Source organism: Suncus etruscus, chromosome 13, assembly GCF_024139225.1.
Source record: "Suncus etruscus isolate mSunEtr1 chromosome 13, mSunEtr1.pri.cur, whole genome shotgun sequence".
In the NCBI taxonomy this organism is placed as follows: domain Eukaryota; kingdom Metazoa; phylum Chordata; class Mammalia; order Eulipotyphla; family Soricidae; genus Suncus; species Suncus etruscus.
The window spans coordinates 2,225,725-2,247,682 of record NC_064860.1 but is presented as its reverse complement, the minus strand read 5'-3'; the positions used below and the strand labels follow the sequence as shown (position 1 = coordinate 2,247,682).

General features: G+C 54.0%; 2 protein-coding genes across 5 annotated transcripts in view; one reads left to right on the top strand and one right to left on the bottom strand.

Moving 5' to 3' along the window:
- The window catches only part of DPP6 (dipeptidyl peptidase like 6), a 257,968-nt gene extending 240,265 nt beyond the window's left edge, over positions 1–17,703 (top strand). For all 4 annotated transcript variants that reach the window (XM_049785272.1, XM_049785270.1, XM_049785273.1 and 1 more), the window contains exons 15-26: positions 758–805; positions 933–1,051; positions 6,770–6,817; positions 7,808–7,906; positions 10,293–10,362; positions 11,406–11,600; positions 13,522–13,576; positions 14,287–14,398; positions 15,561–15,619; positions 16,161–16,233; positions 16,322–16,395; positions 16,939–17,703. In XM_049785272.1, the coding sequence (XP_049641229.1) occupies positions 758–805; positions 933–1,051; positions 6,770–6,817; positions 7,808–7,906; positions 10,293–10,362; positions 11,406–11,600; positions 13,522–13,576; positions 14,287–14,398; positions 15,561–15,619; positions 16,161–16,233; positions 16,322–16,395; positions 16,939–17,085 (1,099 nt within the window). In that variant the 3' untranslated portion in view covers positions 17,086–17,703. The remainder of the gene's footprint in view (positions 1–757; positions 806–932; positions 1,052–6,769; positions 6,818–7,807; positions 7,907–10,292; positions 10,363–11,405; positions 11,601–13,521; positions 13,577–14,286; positions 14,399–15,560; positions 15,620–16,160; positions 16,234–16,321; positions 16,396–16,938) is intronic.
- The window catches only part of XRCC2 (X-ray repair cross complementing 2), an 813,538-nt gene that overhangs the window by 545,741 nt on the left and 245,839 nt on the right, over positions 1–21,958 (bottom strand). The window lies entirely within an intron of this gene.

Below are 21,958 nucleotides of genomic sequence, written 5' to 3'. Positions count from 1 at the left end.
TGATGGACAGTTTGGTCCCGAGTCTCCCTCACAGGCCCAACGGCCACTTTCTTCATGGAACAGGACATTGAGCTTCTGCCCACAGCTTGACTAGCAAAGGCACAACTGGTAGAAGACAAGAGTGGACAGGCGGGGCCCAGAGAGATAGCACAGCGGGCGTTTGCCTTGCAAGCAGCCAATCCAGGACCAAAATCCAAAAGGTGTTTGGTTCGAATCCCGGTGTCCCATATGGTCCCCCGTGCCTGCCAGGAGCTATTTCTGAGCAGACAGCCAGGAGTAACCCCTGAGCACCGCCGGGTGTGGCCCAAAAACCAAAAAAAAAAAAAAAAAGAGTGGACAGGCGGTGTGTAGCAGTGGGGACATCACTACAGAGGGTTGTCCTGGGCCAGCCAGCATAAGGGGATCCCCACAACACTGGGGTGCTGGGAAGTGAAGCCCCAATCCCCATTTTAGAAACGAAAGAACAAAGATGTAAAGAAGCAAAGAGGCTCCCAGCACTGAGCCAAAGTCCAGCCTAGGCATCCCCCAGGAACCCCCCAATCATTCTTGGCCCAAGCCATCGCCAGTCACCCTGTCTGTTGGCTCCATGTCCATGTGTCCAGACACATGAGAATCATGTGAAACCCAGATTCCTGCCTTGCTTCAACCTGGGGATGGAGTTCCCCAGAACCCAGGGGCAGCTGGGGCATGAGGAGGTCCAGGAATGGGTGGAATGCCACTTCCCATAGCACCCTCACACCCCCACTCTCATCCACAGCTACTTCCTCAGCACTGAGGATCTGCCCCGGCGGCGGCAGCTCTACAGGTAAGTGCTGCCCAGTGGGTGAGCAGAAGGGACTGTCCCACCTACAGGTTTGTCACTAAGGGACAGGGTTCTGGGATGGCGCATTCCTCAAGTGGGTTCTGGGGCCCCTCACCTTTTGTTCCCCCAGCGCCAGCACCGTGGGCAGCTTCAACCGTCAATGCCTGTCCTGTGACCTGGTGGGCAACTGCACCTACTTCAGTGCCACCTTCAGCCACAACCAGGACTTCTTCCTACTCAAATGTGAGGGTGAGTTGCCCAAGCCCTGAGGGTTCCTGTGTAACCTGCTTCAAGGTCTCTTGGATGATTTCCTGCACAGAAAACATTTGTCTGCCAAATCCACCCAAAAATACCGCTGCAGGCTGGAGCCATAGCACAGCGGGGAGGGCATTTGCCATGCACACGGCTGACTTAGGTCCCATTGGGCCTCTTTAGCACCACCAGGAGTGATCCCTGGTCAAAGAGGCAGGAGTAAGCCCTGAGCACCCTGGGTATGGCTCAATAACAAAAAAAAATATAGATAGATAGATAGATAGATAGATAGATAGATAGATAGATAGATAGATATAGATATATATGTATATATATGTATATATATATATATATATATCTTCAGCTAATCAGAGAAACCCTACACAACTTCTCAGGCAGAAACCAATTTTGGAGATCTAACTCAGAATTTAAAGACAGGGGGTCCCTATACAGCACACAGAAAATAGCCAAGTTATTCAACGTTCACCCCAAATGTCAGAAGGTTGTGCTCATCCCAGTCAGCATACACAGAGGGGACAGCCTTGTCTCCAGACCTCAAAGCTGATAAGAAGGGGAGAGGGAGAGAATATAGTTTTCAGGGGATTCAGAGATGAAAAGTGGGTCTGGATAAAAGAGACAGCAGGGAAGGCGCTGGTCTTGTACTTAGCCAGCCCTGGTTTCATCCCTGGCACCACAGAGGGTTCCTTGAGCCCTTCTGGGCATTTTTCCTGAGCACAAAATCAGGAGTAAGCCCTGCTTCGAAGTTATCCCCCAGAGCCTACCTTCTAGAAATGACCACAGATGTCTCATGCCAGAGAACATAGGTTTCCTAGAAAGCAGGCTCGCCCTCCGTGTTCTCCCACTTGCTCTTTGTATCAGGGATGACTGTGGTGGTCTCGAGGGTTCTCTTGAAGGCCCAACCTGCTGCAGAACAGCACCTTTGCTGAGCAGAGAAGAGGCAGATTGTGTAGGTCAGAAGTTTGAAATGCCTCTGATCACCTGGACGCTTGAGGGCAGCACAACACTGCTTTGCATTGCCTGGACACTTAAGGGTGGCACAACGCTGCTCAGCGCCGCCTGAACGCTAGAGGACAGCACAGCACTGCTTGGTGCTATCTGGACACCAGAGGGCAACACAGCACTGCTCAGAATTTCTTGGCTGCTAGCGAGCAGCACAGAGCTGCTTGGCACTACCTGGACACAAGACGGCAGCACAGCGCTGCTCGACACTGCCTGCAGACTCCTCCAGGAACAAGGACTTCACCGCAGAAGCCTTTCTTGGACTCCGGGTGCTTATTTGTTAAACATGGTTCTTGAACAAAGGCAGAAAGAGGCTGCACTCAGGTAACCCAAAGTTTAGTTGAGTGGACAGCATTGAGAGGCAGCTGGTGGTGGTCTCATTGGTGGTGGTGGCAGGGAAGGGCATGACGGTGATTGCCCTGGACTGTGTTGGTAATAACAGTGGTGATATTGTTGATGGTGGTGCCGGTGTTATGGTGATGGTTTGGTGTTGTCGTCGATGGTGGTTGTCCATTATGTTGAGTTGCTGGTGACTGTGGTAGTAGTGTGATGGATGATAGCATTTTGACCAGTAATTTTAGATTGATAATGAAGATGTGACCGTAATGAAGTGAGAACTGATCATAGTATTGATTATGAGGATGCTGGTAACAATGGGTGCTGATAGTGTTTGGGGCCACACCCAGGGGTGCTCCTGGCTCTACACTCAGGGATCACTTTTGGTGAGGCTCAGGGAACCCTATGTGGTGCCAGAGATCTAATCTAGATCAGGTGCATTAAAGCAAGTGTCCTCCCACTGTACTATTGCTCTGGACCCAGATTGTGTTGATTATGGATGACAGTGAGGTGACAGTGATGGACTGGTCAATGATGATGGTGGTCATTGTGACCATGGTGGTGGTGGCCTTGGTAGTGGTGTTAAAGTCGGTGGCTGTTGGTTATATGGGGACCATAAAGGTTTTATAGCTGGTGGTATTGATGATGGTAATAATAATGGTGCTGGGATTGATCATGGTACTGTTGGTTATAGTGATGATATTGGTGATGATAAAATCTGTTCATTCTCACTTATTCCCTAGTGTAGTGGGGGCCTAGGAGGGACCTCCTGTTGCTGAAGCCTGGGGATATATTTGTGGCACGGTGAATCGTCTGTATTGGGTTCCGATGTACAAAATAGAGCAGACTTTCTGTATTTGGTGGACGGCTGTGGGCACTTTTCACTGAGGCAGCTGGTCAGAGGCCACACAACTACTGAGAAAATGGACTTGGCTCTGATTGTCTAGGGTGATCTAGTCGGCAGAGAAACCCCCTCTCGGAGAATGAGGAGCCCCATGAAGCAGAATTGGTTCTGTTTGATCAAGAGACACCCTGACCAATCAGACTGCCCCCCATCCAGCCTCTACTGAGAAATAATTAGCATCAAGGCTAATTATTGATGACTCACATCTCTATTGTTTGTCAATGATCAAGAACTACGCAGAGGACCCGGAGAGATAGCACAGCGGCGTTTGCCTTGCAAGCAGCCGATCCAGGATCTAAGGTGGTTGGTTTGAATCCCGGTGTCCCATATGGTCCCTTGTGCCTGCCAGGAGCTATTTCTGAGCAGACAGCCAGGAGTAACCCCTGAGCACCACTGGGTGTGGCCCAAAACTAAAAAAAAAAAAAAAAAAAAAGAACTACGCAGAGTATCAACTTCCAGGCCTGGAGATGTACTACAGCAGAGAGGGCACTTACCTTGCCTAGAGCTGACCTAGGTTTGAAGCCGAGTATCCCAGGTGGGACCCTGAGCCCTGCCAGGAGTAAGCCCTGAGCGCCGTCGAATGCCACATTCTTCCCTGTGTTGGTCCCTCCCTCAGCTCGTTCAGCTCTGGCCACCAGACCCCCTGAGCCCACCTCTTTTCCTCCATGGCAGGGTGGATGTGTGAGGCGGCATGATTACCACTCACTACCTTCATTATGGAGCTGAGCTCCCACGTACCCCAAGGAAGCAGGTAATTGGCACCTTGGAGGCCATTTAAGGCTTTGTGTCAGCGGCTCCTCACACTGCCCACCCCCAGGTCCCAGGCATGTGTCCCGCCTGCCAGCCCAGGCTGCATCGGCTAGTCCCACAGCCACTTACTGCTAATAAGACCCCATGAGTTGTCTACGTGGGTCAGAGCTGGATAAATTGGTTCCTGCACCGAGACCTTGGCCTGTCACTGGATCTCGAGGGAAAGAAGATGGTGCAGCTGCAAATCCCTGCAACTTCCAGAAACGGCAGGTGGAGAAGGATCAGAAGCAGGGAGGGTCTCGAAAAGAGCTGGTAGCAAGGAGGGACCTGGCCTGGTGCTCTCTCTCTCTCTCTCTCTCTCTCTCTCTCTCTCTCTCTCTCTCTCTCTCTCTCTCTCTCTCTCTCTCTCACACACACACACACACACACACATACACACACACACAGTACAAACATTCACACAAGTGCACACACAGACGTGGCACAGAGACCTGCACCCTTCTTTGCAGAAGAGTGGGGTGCTGCAGAGACTGGTTCTCATCTGCCTGCAAGTCTCCTGCTCACCATTTATGGAGCCATCCCAGAGCATGCTGACCTTGGTGTGCAGAGGCCATGAATCTACAGACTGAGAATTAGAGTAAATAAACTCTCCCGTCCTGAGGCACTGGTAGAATTGGAGCAGGGAGGCCCGGAGAGATAGCACAGCGGCGTTTGCCTTGCAAGCAGCCAATCCAGGACCAAAGGTGGTTGGTTCGAATCCCGGTGTTCTATATGGTCCTCTGTGCCTGCCAGGAGCTATTTCTGAGCAGACAGCCAGGAGTAACCCCTGAGCACTGCCAGGTGTGGCCCAAAAACCAAAAAAAAAAAAAAAAAGAATTGGAGCAGGGATACTTGCTGGGCACGCTGACCAGTGGCATCAGGTATAGAGCACTTCTGAGCAGACTGATACGGCAGAGTGTGCAGGATTTTCTCTGATACTATCTATGGTGACAAAAACAGAATAAACAGCCCAGCCACTGAGAGATAAGGGTGTGTGAACGAGTCCTGAGATCCGTGTGATAGGACCATGAGGGCTCCTAACCCAGTATTTTTCAACCACTGTGCCCTAGCACACTAATGTGCTGTGAGATATTGTCTGGTGTGCTGTGGGAAAAAAATTTTAGTTTCATCCGTAACATGCAGCTTCAGCTCATAAATAGACCAATCATTAGATTAGTTCATAATAAAAAAAGATGAGGGCCCGGAGAGATAGCACAGCGGCGTTTGCCTTGCAAGCAGCCGATCAGGACCAAAGGTGGTTGGTTCGAATCCCGGTGTCCCATAGGGTCCCCCGTGCCTGCCAGGAGGTACTTCTGAGCAGACAGCCAGGAGTAATCCCTGAGCGCCGCCGGGTGTGACCCAAAAACCAAAAAAAATAAAATAAAATAAAAAATAAAAAATAAAAAAAGATGATTTCATAATAAATTATAAAATAATTTCTTTGTGTTTATTTGATTCCTATTCAAGAGAATTACTTTCTATATAGTTAATATAGGCAGAGGGTTAAATTTTTTTTAACGTTTTCTAATGGTGGTGGGTGTCATGATTTTTTTTTTTTCATGAAAAAAGTGTGCCTTTGCACAAAAAGGTTGAAAAAAACATGCCCTAACCCATTCTCTGGTGTGGCTTCAGCCTCCCTGCCTCTCAGCCCCTCCCTGCTGTCAGACTAGAGGAGCCCCTGAAACAATGAGTCCCTCAAGTGATCATTCACATGGCGTGCCGTACAACACGGACACTGGAGAAGAGAGGCCACAGAACAAATGGAGCACGTCAGTGGTCAGTGTGCAGACAGATGAGGGCCAGAGATGTGCTCAGCATCGTGTGCCAGAGCCACAGGGCAGCACAAAGGTGGCAGACATGTCGGGAGGCGATGGATCTGCCTGGAATATGATCCACCCTCCGGGGGACGTAGCAGAGATAAGAGAAGGGGCTGCAGATCTGCGTATTGGGCTGGAGTTTTCTACAAAAAGAACGAATGCTACACATTGTGCAGTTCAGGTTGGTGGAGCTGCTGGCTCGACTCGTGTGTCTAGGCTCGTGCTTTGGCGGCTGCAGAGCCAACGGCTTTGCTGGATCATTCAAAGAGCAGAAATGAAGCGGCTTTGTCCTAGTCACTAGGTTGCTCTCTTCAGTACCTGGATTTTGTTTATGGAGACATGACTCAAGCGCGTGTCCTGGGAACTGAGAAAGGCTAATCTGGATTTAGTGGCTTGCTCCGTGCCTGCACAGACAGAACTCATCGTCCGGATCAAACATGCGGAACTTTCTCCACGGGAGGCACCCTGGAGCTCAGATTCTCCTGGAGAAAGGGAGTGCTGTGCACAAGTTCACACTCTCACAGCAGGGGAGATTGTGGGGCTCTGCCTTTCTCCTTAGCACCCCTGTGCTTGCAATTGGGGTCCAGTGAGGGAATGTATCTTGGAGCAGAGAATCTGAGCTGGTTCCTTCTTTCCCTTCCACAGTCCGGGTCCTTCCCCCTCTGTCAGTGCTCCCTCTGCCGAAGCAGCCCCTCTGTGTTCTCACTGACTTGGCACCTGGTGTTTCTAGGTCAACCCCTCACACACATCCACCCTGTCTCTGTCCTGGGAACTTCTCTGTCCCAGGTTTGCGGGTGCTGCCTTCTCCTGCACACACTGACATCTCCTTCTGCTGTCTTTGTCCCTCAGGTCCTGGTGTCCCCAAGGTGACAGTGCATAGCACAGAGGACAACAGAAGTAAGTGCTGATGGAAGTCAGTGAGTGGGGCCCTGGTTCTTGCAGGGAGGGTGGTCCTAGGGTAGTACGTGTGACCTCGAGGGATACCTGTGATGCAAGACAGAGCCCTGTCTTCTCCTTTAGGGGTGTCAGGGTGGGCTGGAGCCAGAAGAGAGGGTGCAGGACAGGAAGCTGGGGGCAAGTGGTTGTATGGCCCTGCAGAGACCCAGACTGGAATTGACCTGGTCCATCGTCTTGAATGCTCCCAGAAAGTTCTGGCCTCTTGGTTCCCCAAACAGAGATCCCCGGCCAACCTCCTCACCCTAAACCTGGAACCCCAAGGGCTTAAGACAAGGCCCAGAGCATGCCCTGGGAGGAGGAGCCCCAGGAAGCAAACTGACCCAAGTGTTTCCTGTGCTCCCTGCACCCACGCTTGATAAAGTGGATTCCACACAGGATTAGAGGCTTTTAATTAAGGGGTGGTCGTTGCTCCATACCGAGTTCACAGAAAGATCCTGGGGAACTCAACCAGCCTTCCCCCTGAGCACCTGCCCTTCCTGAACGCAATTAGGAGGGCAAATAAAATAATTTAACATGCCCCCCCCTACCCCAGCCACGGGCAGTGCTGTGATAAACTGGTTGTATGGGTCTCAGTGAATGCAGAATCTCACAATCAACCTTGTAATGGTCAGTGGCTCTGCCACCTCTGTGAAGGGTGGAGCTTGGGGGGGAGGCTGTCCAGACACCAGGGAGCAGCCTACACTCTGGCTCCATGGGGTGAGGCAAGCGTGCATTTGAAGATAAGAACAGAAAGACAAGAACAAGTCATGAACTGGTATATCCCGGTAGGCCCGACCCCTGGCCCCGCATGGCCCCTCTTCCTGCAGGCCCTGCACTGCTGTTCCCACTGTCCTACTCCATGCCAGGGGCACGGGGGGCTGCACAGAACTGGAAGGCAGGGGCCTCCTATGGCTGGGTATGGCTCTGAGCCCGTGGGTTTTGCTCCTGCAGAACTTTTTGACCTGGAAACCAACGAGCGGGTGCAGAAGGCCCTGAGCGAGCGTCAGATGCCCAAAGTGGAGTTCAGCAAGGTCAAGGTGGATGACTACAGTGAGTGTGGCTCCTGACACAGAATGGGGGACACGTCCTCAGGACCCCCATCTGCGCTCAGAGCCAGGACCGGGGCACTCAGATGTGGGGAACTTACCGCAGGTCCCCAATTAGGGCATCATGTCCACCCCCTTTCCTCCATCCTCTGTTCTGAGGGCTCCAAGGAAACAGGAGCAGCTTTGCGGGGTCACCCACCTGCATGCCTCAGTGTCCCCACCGTCCTCTCCCTGGACGCTCAAGCTCTCCTAGGAGTGCATCCAGTCTGGTGCATGGGTCTGGGAGGGGTCAGGTCACCCCACCAGACTCTCTCCCGTTCTCCCCCAGAACACTGCCCCCCCCCACGTCTGTCTCACTCTCAGCCCATCGACAGGGCTCCAGGGCTTCCCAGGACCAAGACAAGCAGCTGATCAGTCCCACAAAATGGCCTGTTGAGGATGGGAGTCGAGGGGGGACACCAGCATTCTCAGACCTGCCTGTGGGCAATTTGACTGGACCAGGCAGAGGGACTTCAAGGAGAGTTGATATCTTCCAGGACATCGGGACAAAGGGGGTTCTTGCCCAAACGGAAGATGACCTTGGCTAGGTCTCTTTGCCCAGAATCCAGAGTCCATCACCTCCACGAGAGCCTAGCCCAAGGGTCCTGCCATTACTGGGCACCTGTGTGTGTGCCCGCCTTTTACAGGGAGTCAAAGACAGCAAGTGTCTTAGATGGAGGAATGGTTTTCGGAGGGGTGGATGGGTGGTGAGACAGGTGGGTGGATGAGGGGAGGGAAGGAGGGACGAAGAAAGGGAAGGAGATGGGTAATAAGTAGGTAGATTAATGGATGGATAGATGAATTAATGAGTGGATGAGTGAATAGATGAACTGAGTAGATTAATGGATGGATGGATCTTGGTGAAGGAAAGAGGAGGAGAGAGTAGAAAGGAGTGCAATGGGGGAAGCTGAGCAGTTCCTAGATGTGAAATGGCAATAAGATGCGCAAGTGTCTTGCTGAACCAATTTGAGGAAGTGAGAGCCCAGTTCTAGGACAACTGAGCAACAGAATGGAGCCACAGGGACTAGAGAGAGTACCGTGGAGAGGCCTCTGGCCTTACAAACAGCTGTCTCGGGTTTGATCCCCGGCATCCCATACGGGCCCTGAGCACTGCCCTGAGTGACTCATGAGCACAGAGCCAGGAGAAATCCCTGGGTATTTCTGGGTTTTGCCCAAAACGAAAGCCCACCAGATGGGAGTGACAGTGATGGGGGCCCAGAGCAAGTCGGGACAAGGCAGCTGTTGGTGAAGCGGCCCCACTCGCAGATCCAGGGACTCGGGCCAATGCAGGATCACTTCCTTTTCTTCCTTCCACATCTTGGAAACCTTCAAGGATGCCTGCCCCTTCTGCCCCAGCCCACAGTGGGGCTCCCCAAAGCCCAGCTCCCAAGCGTGGTCTGACACAGGCACCGTGGGCAGTGGGCGCCTGATGTCCCTGGCTTGTGGCAGACAGAGTGGCACCCATGACCTTACCTCTCTGCATCCTCTTCCTGGCACTGCCCCCAACAGCTTCTTCCTTCCCTTCTAGCTTCTAGAAGCTGCTTCTCTGAAGAAGGGGGAGACGGGGGTCGACTCTGGGTCTATCAGCAGACGGAGACTCCCACAGACCCAGACCATGTTTTTTTATGGACTTTCCCAGGCTGAGTCCTGCTGCCTTTCAGCCAGTCCCTGAGCAATGGGTCCAATTTGCAAGATATTAGCAGTCAGGGAGGACCAGGCCTGCACCACGAGATTGGACAGGAAAGGCCTCACATCCCAACTTAATTGCTAACCTGGGCAATGTTTCACATCGGTAAACACCTTCACATTGGGAACTAGTTTGGCACAGCAAGGAGGGTGTTTGCCTTTCACAACCAGGGTTCAATCCCTCGTATCCTGTAAGGGTCCCCAGAGCCTGCCAGGAGAGATTTCTGAGCAAAGAGCCAGGAGTAACCCCTGAGCACTGCCAGGTGTGGCCTCAAAATCAAAAAATATAAAAATAAAAACAAACACTTTCTCATTTGTGCCGGAACCTTGATTTTTGAAGAGAAAGCGTAAGTCTCTCATCCACCTCAGATCATGGGAACAGTGTGTGGTGCAGAGGATTAGGGGACACCGCCATCCTCCACAGTGCCACATCTGTCTACATGGGGTTCCCACAGTGCCCTGGACTCTATGCCCCCTTCCGGGGCTTCACCTCACTTCTCTGTCGTGTGGGGTCGTCCCAATACCCTATCATTTTCTCTCTCTCACTCTCCCCTTTGGCCTGCTGTGGGCATTTGCGGTCTCCCAGAGGCCACACAGCTGAGCTGGACGTTGGGACCCAACACGCCACCCTGTCCCGCCCTAACCGCACTGTGCTCTCTCCCCAGGCCTGCCTCTGCAGATCCTCAAGCCAGCCACCTTCAGCGACACGGCCCACTACCCCCTGCTGCTGGTGGTGTGAGTGCCCCTCAGCCTCACTCAGGGGGGCTCAGGCATGTGGACGGGGCAGGTCACACCCCCAGAGACAGCCGCAGTTCAAGTAGTGGGTTGCTTCCCCACCCGGCTCCTCTGGTTCTTTTCATAACTACTGGGACCCCCGATGCTAACGACAGCCACTCTGGGTCCCCTTTCCCACCTTCCGGGGGCAGCTGGTGCCCAGCAAAGTGGGGTTCAGGATGGAGCCGGTGGCCAGGACTGGCCCGGGGACCCACATGGCCTCAGATGGCTTCTGGTCTGGAGGCTCACCCATCCCCCAGGCCCCAAGAGCAGGCAGCAGATCTTCATCCCAGCACCCCAGGACTGAATCTGTGACTCACCAAGCAGTGAGGTACCCACCCGGCCTCAGCCTTCCTTTCAGGCAGAATCACCTTCCTGCATGGATCCTCCACGTGGGGCCACAGCAAGAGGAAAGGGCAGCTCCCAGAGCAGACAAGTGTGTTGGAGTCTCCTCCAACCCCAGAGAGGGTCTGTGACCCCCAGAGAGGACACACAGTGGGCGCAACTGGCCCCTTGTGCCTTCCCATGGCCGTAAGCATGGCAAGCACCCCTGTGACCCCTTCCTGTGATGCCGCCTCACTGACACACCCACTCACGTCCCCACCAACAAGGCAGAGTTGCAGGCACCCCTGTCTGCAGACTTGGGCTCCTCAGCTACTCTGTGCAGCTGCAAGGGGCAGAGTCATGCTGGTCTCAGACCTCAGGGCACCTGGACCCAGGGAGGCATCTAGGACAGTTCAGCATACACGCACTTGACAGCATCCTTGTGACAGCACACATGTTCATACGTTTGACATATAACATGCTTGCACCACAGTATATAACAAGTGACTCTCACTGCACATCAATGCGGTATAATGTCACAGCCCTCTGGTGCTTCACTGGGGGCTTGGCCACGGGGTGGCCACGGGGCAGCAACGGCCAAGATCAGGGAGTCCAGTCTCTCCCCCAGCTTGGGCCCCAGGCCAGGCAGGGCAGCGCCCAACTTGCCATGTCTTTGGCAGGGACGGCACCCCCGGCAGCCAGAGCGTGGCTGAGAAGTTTGAGGTGACATGGGAGACGGTGCTTGTCAGCAGCCACGGGGCTGTGGTGGTCAAATGTGACGGACGAGGCAGCGGCTTCCAGGGCACCAAGCTCCTGCACGAAGTGAAGCACAAGCTGGGCTCCCTGGAGAGGAAGGACCAGATAGAGGCTGTGCGGTAAGGGCGGCTGCGAGGGGTACGGGGGGGGGGGGGGACAGGGATGGGGAACTGGAGGACAAGGGACAGCAAGAGAGGGACAGCTGAGGAGACATCAGGGCACCCCATGCCCCCTATCCACCTGTGCTCAAAGCCCTCAGCAAGCCTGTCCCACGATGGGCATTATGACCAAGAGACACTGGGTGGCAGGCAAGGCAAGTACAGGAGGGGTGAGAGGGGCTGAAGAAAGCTACAGCTGTGGGGCTGAGGTCCTGCTCCCTGTTGTTGCACAGATCTCAGTGCTCCCCACTTCACTTGGAAGCCACAGCCTGCCTGGACCTCACTCCCATGCCCCCACCCAGGCTAGTGGGAAGCGGGTCTCGAAGTTTCCAATACAGGGTCATAATCTTGGCCCATCTCAGTGGGCAGAGGAGAAGGGAAAGTTTTGGGAAAAGGGAGGGAGCACTGGAAGAGAAGGGAAGGGTAGCATGAGAGAGTGCTGTGGGGTGGTGGCTCCTAGGTGCCTAAATGTGGGAAATGCCTAAATGTGGTTGCCAAGGCCTGCACCAAGGTCCTATGGCTGACCTAGTACAGAGGAGCGGGGCCTGCACCCAGGGATGCTCTCTCCACATGCCACCTTCTCCCTCCTGACCATCACCATTCTCCTGTGGTGGGTGCGAGTCCTGGGAGCAGTGGTATGGGAGAGAGGGGACAAAGGACAGATTGGATGGGCAGGGCTGTGTATGGAGATGGATAGAGGTGCAGAGTATACATAGAGATGGGTACAGAGAGACGGGGTGCACATGGATGAGGGTCCATAGACATGAGGTCCACAGATAGGGGCGCCTATAGAGATGAGATCTATAGATGGGGTACCCACAGACAAGACCCAAGAGATTCAGATGTAGTTGGTCCCTGCTGTCAGTAGAGGCAAGAATGTAACTTCTGTTAGAGTCTAGAACCAGAAAGATGCCAGCCCAGTCCCTATGCGGAGGGCAAGGGACCCCAGGGATGGGAACAGCAGGGCTGAGGGGCAAGGGGCATGAACAAGGGATTGTCCTAGCAGACCTGCAGAAGGAGCAAGTCTGCAGCCCACGAGGGTGGGCAGAGCCTGGGCTAGTGGCCAGGAGATCTCCCTAAATGGGACCCTTAGCACAGGTAGGGACCCCAGCAGAGCTTGGACCTAAAAGCTGTGCACAGCTGACTGGCCTGAGGATCTACTGCAGGAACTCCATGGGCTCCAAGGCTCCAACTCTTGGGGTTTTGTGTTTGTTTTTGTTTTTGTTCTTTTTATCCATTTTGCTATTAAGCACAGAGCTTTCCAAGAGCAACTTGATTATGAAAATAAGCTTTCCAGGGCTGGAGAGATAGCATGGAGGTAAGGCGTTTGCCTTTCATGCAGAAGGTCGGTGGTTTGAATCCCGGCATCCCATATGGTCCCCTGAGCCTGCCAGGAGCGATTTCTGTGCATAGAGCCAGGAGGAACCCCTGAGTGCTGCCGGGTGTAACCCAAAACCAAAAAAAAAAAAAAAAAAAAAAAGAAAGAAAAGAAAAGAAGCTTTCCTTGGGGGCTATAGCAATAGTGCAACATGTAGGGCGTTTTTCTTGCATGCAGTTGGCCAGGATTTGAGCCCAGGCAACCCCAATGTAGTCCCTGGAGACCACCAGCAGTGGTCCCTGAGTGCAGAGCCAGGAGTAAGCCCTGAGCACTGCCAGATGTGGGGAGGGGGCGGAAATCACAAGCTTTCCAGACTGCAGACATTTTTGTGGCTGGCTTAGCTTCCTGCCCAAGCACTCAGGAAACCCCAGCCTTCAATCACAGCATTAGCAATGCAGCACTGACTTTGGTGCCCACCACACATTTGCTGCCATTAGGAGGCACCGCTCAGGTGCCAGGGACTGGCACAGCCCTGAGCCTGACACCTCTTCCTTGGTCTTGCAGGACGATGCTGCATGAGCAGTACATAGACCAGACCCGTGTGGCTGTGTTTGGAAAGGTGAGTCGGGCCCTGTCTGCACTGCCCACGGCTAGGCAACGCCATACTGCAGCTGCACTCGGCCCCTACAGGAGTTTCCCTAGGTTCACCATGGCCCCATTTGAGGGTGGGCTTGCAACTAAGATAGAGAGGCAAGAAAGGGTCTCGGGTCTGTGCGCCGAGCTGCATTCTGACTCCCTCAGGTCTGCTGGCCTCAGGCCTCGCACTGTCTCAGGACTGCCCACCCTCCCTTGCCTCTGTCCTGCCTGTTCTTCTCCCAAAGACCAGGGGCCAGATATATCCTGAGTCCCTGAGGTCTGGTTGCTGTGGGCTCTGCTGGGTTCCTCCTGGAGCCTTGGTCTGCCTGTGCCCTCCGGTCCCTGAAGAGTAGGCCAGCCCAGGTACAAGCCAGGGCTCTAGGGAGGGCCCCTGCTTCATGAAGTGGGGTGTCATTGGGAAGCACAGTGAGCCTCACGGCTTGCATCTGTGTGTGCCCCATCCCGTAAACTGGTCAGCCCACCTCGGTGCCTCAAGACCCAGTTCCCCTGGCGAGGGGCACGTGGGACCTGGGGTGGGGCAGCTTGTCTTTCTCCTGGGACCTGCGGACACTGCAGTTTGTGCTTATTCATTCACGTTCATGCGAAGCTGCCAGCTTAACATTGCCATGTTAAACCTGGTGATGACAGGCTATTCTGACTCTACCTCCGATCATCTCCCTCCCCACCCCCCAGGACTATGGCGGTTACCTAAGCACTTACATCCTCTCTGAGAGGGCTGAGAACCAGCACCCCATGTTTGCCTGTGGTGCGGCCCTGTCCCCCATCACTGACTTCAGGCTCTATGGTGAGTAGCTGTGCAGCTGAACAGCGTGGGACGGGGAGGGGTCACTTGGGGATGGAGGTCACTCGGGCCGGGGCTAAGGGGTCTGCAGGCATCTGCGTGATCCTGCCTTACCCTAGACCTGTGGAGGTTGGGATGCTAGCTGCGCCATTGTCCCTTGCAGGAAAGAGCCACTTGCCCACCCCCTGCAGCTGGCCCAGTCAGGGGCTGTCTCTGGGCAGTGCCTGCTACAGCCCTCAGAGCTCCCTGGGTGGCCCCTCTGTGTGGGATGCAGCCTCCCACAATCTCCCCTTCCCCAAGCATCTTTACACTATCAGGCTGTCATGGGGCCCTTCGAGCATTCCAAGGGGGGGGTCCCAGCAGCCCCCCTGCCTCGCCCAAGCTGCAAGCCCAAACTCCACCCTGGAAAAGCAAGACTGTACCTAGCCCCAGCTCTCCACAGCCCCCAAAATCAACAAGGACCCTCACTCCCGACCTGACACCCACTTAGCACCACGGCTTCACACACACACACACACACACACACACACACACACACACACACACACACACACACACGAGTGCCTCAGATTGAGAAGGCACCCAAGGTCAGACTTTTCTTTCTCCCCCAGTTAGCACACCCCCACATAGGGCAGGCGGGCACAGGCAGACCTGGGATGGGGGGAGGGAGCAGTGACAGTACTTACAGGCTGCTGAGATAGTCACTGGCCCTCTATCACCCTGCCACCTCCCCATCCTCCACCTTGGCTCCTGTCATCTCTCCTCCCTCCACCTCTGTGAATCTGATTCCAGGGCCTTGGGTGCTCCTGGTGTGGGGAAGACATTGGAGGTCAGGAATGAGTCCTGTGGGAAGGATTCTGCTGGGATCTGCTGGGATCTGCTCAGCCATATCCACTCCCTGCACCCTGCACCCCAACACCCCACATGACATAAACCACACCCTAACACCCCACCCCAACTCCCCACACCCAAACAACTCACACCCACACCCTACATACCACACCTCACAAGTCCACACCAAAATACCCCAATGCTCTACACCCCATCCCCCCCACAACCCACCCCATATCCCACTCCAACATACCACACCCCCACACCCCATCATAAGTCTCAGAGAAGCTAAGTCTGGACTCTACACACAGCCAGTCTTTTTCTGTCTCTGCAGCCTCCGCCTTCTCTGAGCGATACCTGGGTCTCCTTGGACTTGACAACCGAGCCTATGAGGTACGTGGGCCTCTCCCAGTTTAGCCTGTCCACGCTGCCCATGGTTCCCCTTCCTGTTTCTCCCCTCATCTTCCTCGTCCCATCCTTTCCCTCTCCCTGCCCTATCACTCACCTCTGGCACTGGGGTCCCACAGGCAGTAGCTTTGGTCTCCAGCTGGTCTAGGTTGACTGGCCTGCCCCTGAACCATTTATTGGGGGAATGAAACCAGAATACCTTTACTGACCCCCACATGATAGGATTTCAAAGGGCAGTACTATAGGTTCAAAGGTTAGAGGGCAGCCTGCTGCAGGACCCAGGCCTGAAGGGACAGAGGGGATCTTGTCTCCTGCATCTCTTCTTGAGGGACTTGGGGGACCCTTCACGATGGTGTGCCTGGTGCAAACGGGACATATCTACCCTGCAGTGCTGAGTGTCCAGCAATACTTACCAGCTTTATTGCCCATCTCTGTCCCTCGCATCGCTGGCCCCGGGTCTCACTGTCCCCTTCTCTGTCCCACACACTGCCTGTCCCGGGCGCTTGCCTCCGACTTCGGTGCCCAGGTGACTAAGGTGTCCCACCACTTGTCTGGACTGGATGAGCAGCAGTTCCTCCTCATCCACGCCACTTCGGATGGTAAGGCCCAGTACAGTCTTCCCACAGGTTGGGGTGGGGGCAGCCCCTGGAAGGGCGGGCAGGCACTCATTCTGTTCTGTGTTTCCAGAGAAAATCCACTTCCAGCACACGGCGGAGCTAATCACACAGCTCATCAAGGGGAAGGCCAACTACAGCTTACAGGTATGGCCCTGGGTCTGCAGACCCCCAGCGAGGGGCAGACCAAGCCAGGGCACAGGCCAGTGGGAGGACCACCACCCTCGCCCAGGAAAGAGGCCAGGCTCACCCTGAGAGCAGCAGAGGTCTCTCAAGGCAGATCTGCACAGTTGCTGTTTTTGGAGATGCCCGAGTGAAAGGGAGACCAACGGGTACCCCCAAGCCACCCTAGCCTTGGACTCTAGACCCCCTATTTTCTACCAGGGATGGTCTTTCATATTCATACTGTGCTGGCACAGGACAGCACCCCAGGATCACCAGCTGCCAGCTCAGCCCCCTTCAGCCCCTGTCCACCTGAGCATAATGGTAACTGCAGTGACATCTGCCCTGAGCCCCAAGGCCCAGGACAGGGTCAATCTAAGCTGGGTCAGGGCTCTGGGGTCCCCTACACTCCCCCAGAGGAGAGTGTAGACTGTGTCTGTGCCAACCTTTTAGCCATCAGCAGCTCAGAAGAGTGGAGGGGTCATCTGGTTGCCCGGGCCCCGGGTTGACGCACCCCTTGCCTTGCAGATCTACCCAGATGAAAGCCATTACTTCCATAGCGACCTGCTGAAACAGCACCTGTACCACTCCCTCACCCGCTTCTTCGTGGACTGTTTCCGGGTCCAGGACAAAGTCCCTGCAGCGGCAGCAGCCAGAGAAGACGAAGAGGACTGAAGCACCAGCCTGAAGCCCAGCTTAGCTCTGCCCAGACAGAGGAGGGACCATGTGCGGGAACCCGCCCACAGCAGGGGGCCCTGCCATAGCATGCGACTTGGGGGCTGCAGGCAGGAATGAACGTGGACCCCGGGCTCTCAGCCATCCCTGGCCCTCCCCCAGACACAGGACAGCTAGAAACACGAACACGGGGGGGCAGAGGCCGTTGGCACCTTACACATGTGCCGGACCCCCAGAGTTCTGAGAGCACAAAGACTGCCAAGAACCCATCCCTATTGGCCCCTTGCTGCTCCGAGCCCCCGCAGCAGGGCCCAGATGCGTCTTGCTGTCGCTGTGCTCTTAGTCCACCTTTCTGAATTAATCCGTATTTTTCTATGGTTTTTACCTGCCACTGGGCCCAGTCTTGCAGCTGTTCTGCTCATTTCATTTTGTTCTGCTTTGTGTTTCTTTCGTCTTGCTCTGTCGGCCCCACGCTTGTTTGTATAAAGACCCATCAGAGTAACTAACTGCTCAGTCCCCCTGGGGTGGCCTGAAGATCCCTTCCAGACTTTTCAAAATGCTGGGGGGGTACCATTGTTAGTCACTAAAAGTATATCAATAAAACCTCTCTCCCAACACGCTGCACCGTCTGCTTCCCCATCTGAGCCCTTGCAGATGTTCCTGAGTTAAAAAACACAGAGGCACAAAGCTCGAGAGGACAGCACAAATCCTGGAGCTCTGGGTGCTCTCAGGATAAGCTGGGGCTCTTGGAGCCCGCAGCTCTGCCCTAGGTTTGTGCCAGCCTCATCCGGTGTCTGAATCTCTTCTTCTCAGTTGTACGTAAGCCCAGAAGGCACATGCCTTGCACACGGCTGCCCCAGCCTGCTCGCAGCTGCACCTTGTATGGAATACTGGCCTGTCTCCACTAAAACAAAGCTGTTTCTCAATCACCTGTTAGTCTTCCAATGGTCCTCAAACTATGGCCCGCGGGCCACATATTGTATGTGTATCTGTTTTGTTTCTTCATTGCAAAATAAGATATATGCAGTGTGCATAAGAATTCGTTCATGGGGCCGGGAGGTGGCACTAAAGGTAAGGTGCCTGCCTTGCCTGCGCTGGCCTTGAACGGACCTCGGTTCGATTCCCCGGTGTCCCATATGGTCCCCCAAGCCAGGAGCAACTTCTGAGCACATAGCCAGGAGTAACCCCTGAGCGTTACCGGGTGTGGCCCAAAAACCAAAAAAAAAAAAAAAGAATTTGTTCATAAGTTTTGTTTTTACTAGAGTCAGACCCTCCAATGGTCTGAGGGACAGTGAACTGGCGCCCTGTTGAAAAAGTTTGAGGACCCCTGGACTATCACCCATAAATTCTTCAGGTCAGCCCCATCAGTTTACTGTCAATTCCAACCCAACTGCCTGTCAATCCCAACTCAGTACTTGTCAATTCCAGCCCCAACAGTTATCTGTCAATTCTAGCCCATTCACGTTTCCTGCTCATCCCTTCCTTTCTTTCACCCGCTAGTTGACTACCTGATGGGGTCAAGTTGGCCCCTTATGGGACCCTTGGCATGGTTCAGCAGATGAGATGGGTCTTTGGGTCTTTGTCACTGTGGCTTCTGGCTTGGGATTTGGGCCCTCACATAAGCTGGGGAGTCCACTGTGCATCCTGAGAAACTATCACTGTGGAATTATCCTTCAAGATGATGCCTCCTCCTTCTGGCTTCCAAGACCAGGCTGGCTACTTTCTCAACTCTCTAGCTGCTTCCTCACTGGAGATCCCATGGCCTGATCCAGGGGAAGTGTGGCAAGTGGAGATACACCTGGAAATAGAGCATCATTTTACCAGTGGGGACTCCACCATCTCAGGGAAGCTTCCAAAGGTTTTCCTGGGTTCTTTGCAAAAGCCCTGACCCAGTCTGGCCTGGAAGGTTACGCACTTTCCTCACTCCATCCCAGTCCCCTGGAATGGTCAAAGTGGAAACGCTATAGCAGTAGTGAGAAGAAAGGGTTGGAGACAGCGGGAGGCACTCCATGACCTTCAGAACCAGGGCACAGTGCTCTTCCGTGCAGGCCATAAACAAGGACCCAACCACTCCAGAAATGTGGCGTCCCAGACCCCGGCATGGACTTCTGCCCTCTCTGTGGTGACCCGTGCTCTAGCCTAGTGGTCCTCAAATTTTTTAAAACGGGGCCAGTTCATTGTCCCTCAGACCGTTGGAGGGCTGGGCTATAGTGAAAACAAAAACTGCAAACAAATTCCTATGCACACTGCATATATCTTATTTTGAAGTGAAGAAACAAAACAGGAACAAATACAATACGTGGCCCACGGGTTCCAGTGGTAGTTTGACAACCACTGCTCTAGCCCTTCCTGGAGCCTGGTAGATATGTATGTCTGGGGTCAGTTCTTCCCCCCACTTCCTCACCATCATTGAACAATGTATAGGATCATATCACTTCCAAACCTAGCCACCTTCAGGCCTGGACGCAAGAGACACAGAAGGGGCTGAGATCCAGGCAAGGGGGAAGCTGCTGTGCTCCACAGGGACAAGATCCTGTGGGTGACCTGAGGGGACAGGTAAGGTTCATCTGCAGACAGTCAGACCCCCATCACCGCGATAGGCCCTATCACCAGTGCTAAGTAATCACGTCAGGCAGGCCCCAGCCTATCAGCTGTCTCTGTGCAAAGCATGGGCCTCAAAGCCCTGGCCTGCCCACACTTGTCTGCTTCACTGCCCATTCTTCTCCTGTCTTTGGGCTGCAGTTCCCCCCAGTTCCCACATGGTGGCACCCCACACTCCATGCAGATGAAACCCCATTGCAGGTTCTTTGCCTCCACCTGAATCCGTAGCCCCCTATAGCCCTTTGCGCCCATCCCGGCTCCTTGAGCGGAGAGGGGCCTGACAGAGGTGCAACCCCTTGTTCCGGAGTTCCTCTGCTCTCATCCCCCTTGTGGTCCCTCGGGAGCGAGTCAGAGGACAGCTCTGCCATGGCAAAACCAAAGCCACCAGCCTTCTCCAGCGCAGCAGTGAGCAGAGGCTCAGAAACCTGAGCAACACCGTGACCTGCAGACACCACAGGACAGATGTGTACAAATGGATACACGTGTGTACAAGCGTTCTGTGTGAATGAACATACTGCATGTGCCCACATACATATGTATAGGCACACTGAATATACTGTACATATGTTCATATACAAGCACACCATACATAACCACACCACACAGACATATAAGCACACCCCTAAGTGCTGTTACATGCACACCGCATAGATTAACATATGCAGATGCACCATACATGTGCATGCACCATATTACATGGGCAGAAACATCCACACCCATAGGCCTGCTATCCATGAATGCAGGAAGCAGGTGAGAGGACTCAGGTGTGGGCCACGAGTGGGCGCAGAGGCCTCCAGCCCACAGCCCCACTACAGCAGTCCAACTCCCAAGGGTCTGTTCAGCAGCTCAGCTCCCACATGCCTTGGCCCTGCCAGCTTCTATCTTAACACCATCAGAGAAGTGACCCCCTCACCCCAAACCTCAGCAATACGTCCTCAGCCACTGAGGTCTCCAAGCCCTGAACCCCTCGCCAGACTCTGGAGGTGACAGACTCTCTGCTCAGAGCAGTATGGAGAGACACTGTCAGGTAGAGCCTGGGAAGTGCCTGTGTCTTGTCCCCTTATCCCACAAGCAAGTTTCGCATGAGCCAGGCTCCACCTGCAACCAAGGCATTTCCTTGTGCTCTCAGCAGTGCGAAGTGAAGGCCACCAGCTCCAACAACCTCGCTGGGATACTCGCAGGTACACAGTGCAAACATGAAAACATACGCTGCGCATGTATTTAAGACACACACATGCGAGGGCAACTATACGGTACAACTTCCACAGCAGGGCCCAGCAAAACAGATGGGCAAGGCACACAGAAGCCCACTAAATGCAGTGAGTGAAAACAGTAATCAGAAGCTCAAGACGCCCCAGAACATGATTTAGTGACACCATCATGAGATGCACGTCGTAACAAGCAATAAAAAGTACGGTAAGTTGTTTTGTATCTGCTTAAGGATAGCATGAGGTGTTGGATTAATCTGTTTCCATTCTATTCAGGACATTTCTTCTTTGCTGATGCTTGGTTGGTATTTTTTGTTTGTTTTGTTTTTTGTTTTTGTTTATTTGCCTTCTGGGCCACATCCAGTGATGCTCAGGGGTCACTCCTGGCTATGCGCTCAGAAATCACTCCTGGAGGGGCCGGTGAGGTGGCACTAAAGGTAAGGTGCCTGCCTTGCAAGCGCTAGCCGGGGGATGGAACCGCGGTCCTTCCTGAGCCAAGGAAGGACCGCGGTTCCATCCCCCGGCGTCCCATATGGTCCCCCCAAGTCAGGGGCGATTTCTGAGCGCTTAGCCAGGAGTAACCCCTGAGCATCAAATGGGTGTGGCCCAAAAAAACAAACAAAAAAAGAAAGAAATCACTCCTGGCTTGGGGACCATATGGGAAGTCGGGGGATCGAACCACAGTCTGTCCTAGGTTAGCCATGTGCAAGGCAAACACCCTACAGCTTGCACCACTGCTCCAGCTCCTTTGCCGATGCTTGTTACTCATTGGGTGGAAGCACCTTTTGGACTGGTGGTTCCTAAATGCCCATGGGTCTCAAGGAGAAATGCTTGCTGTTTCCAATTTTCCATGACCAAGTTATCTGCTTGCTAGGAGCGGAAGGTTTGCTGTGGAAGTTCCTGGAGCTGTTTTATCTCCTTAATCAAGAGGGCCGGAGAGATAGCACAGCGGTAGGGCATTTGCCTTGCATGCAGCAGATCCAGGACAGATGGTGATTTGAATCCCAGCATCCATATGGTCCCCCAAGCCTGCTAGGAGCAATTTCTGAGCGCAGAGCCAGAAG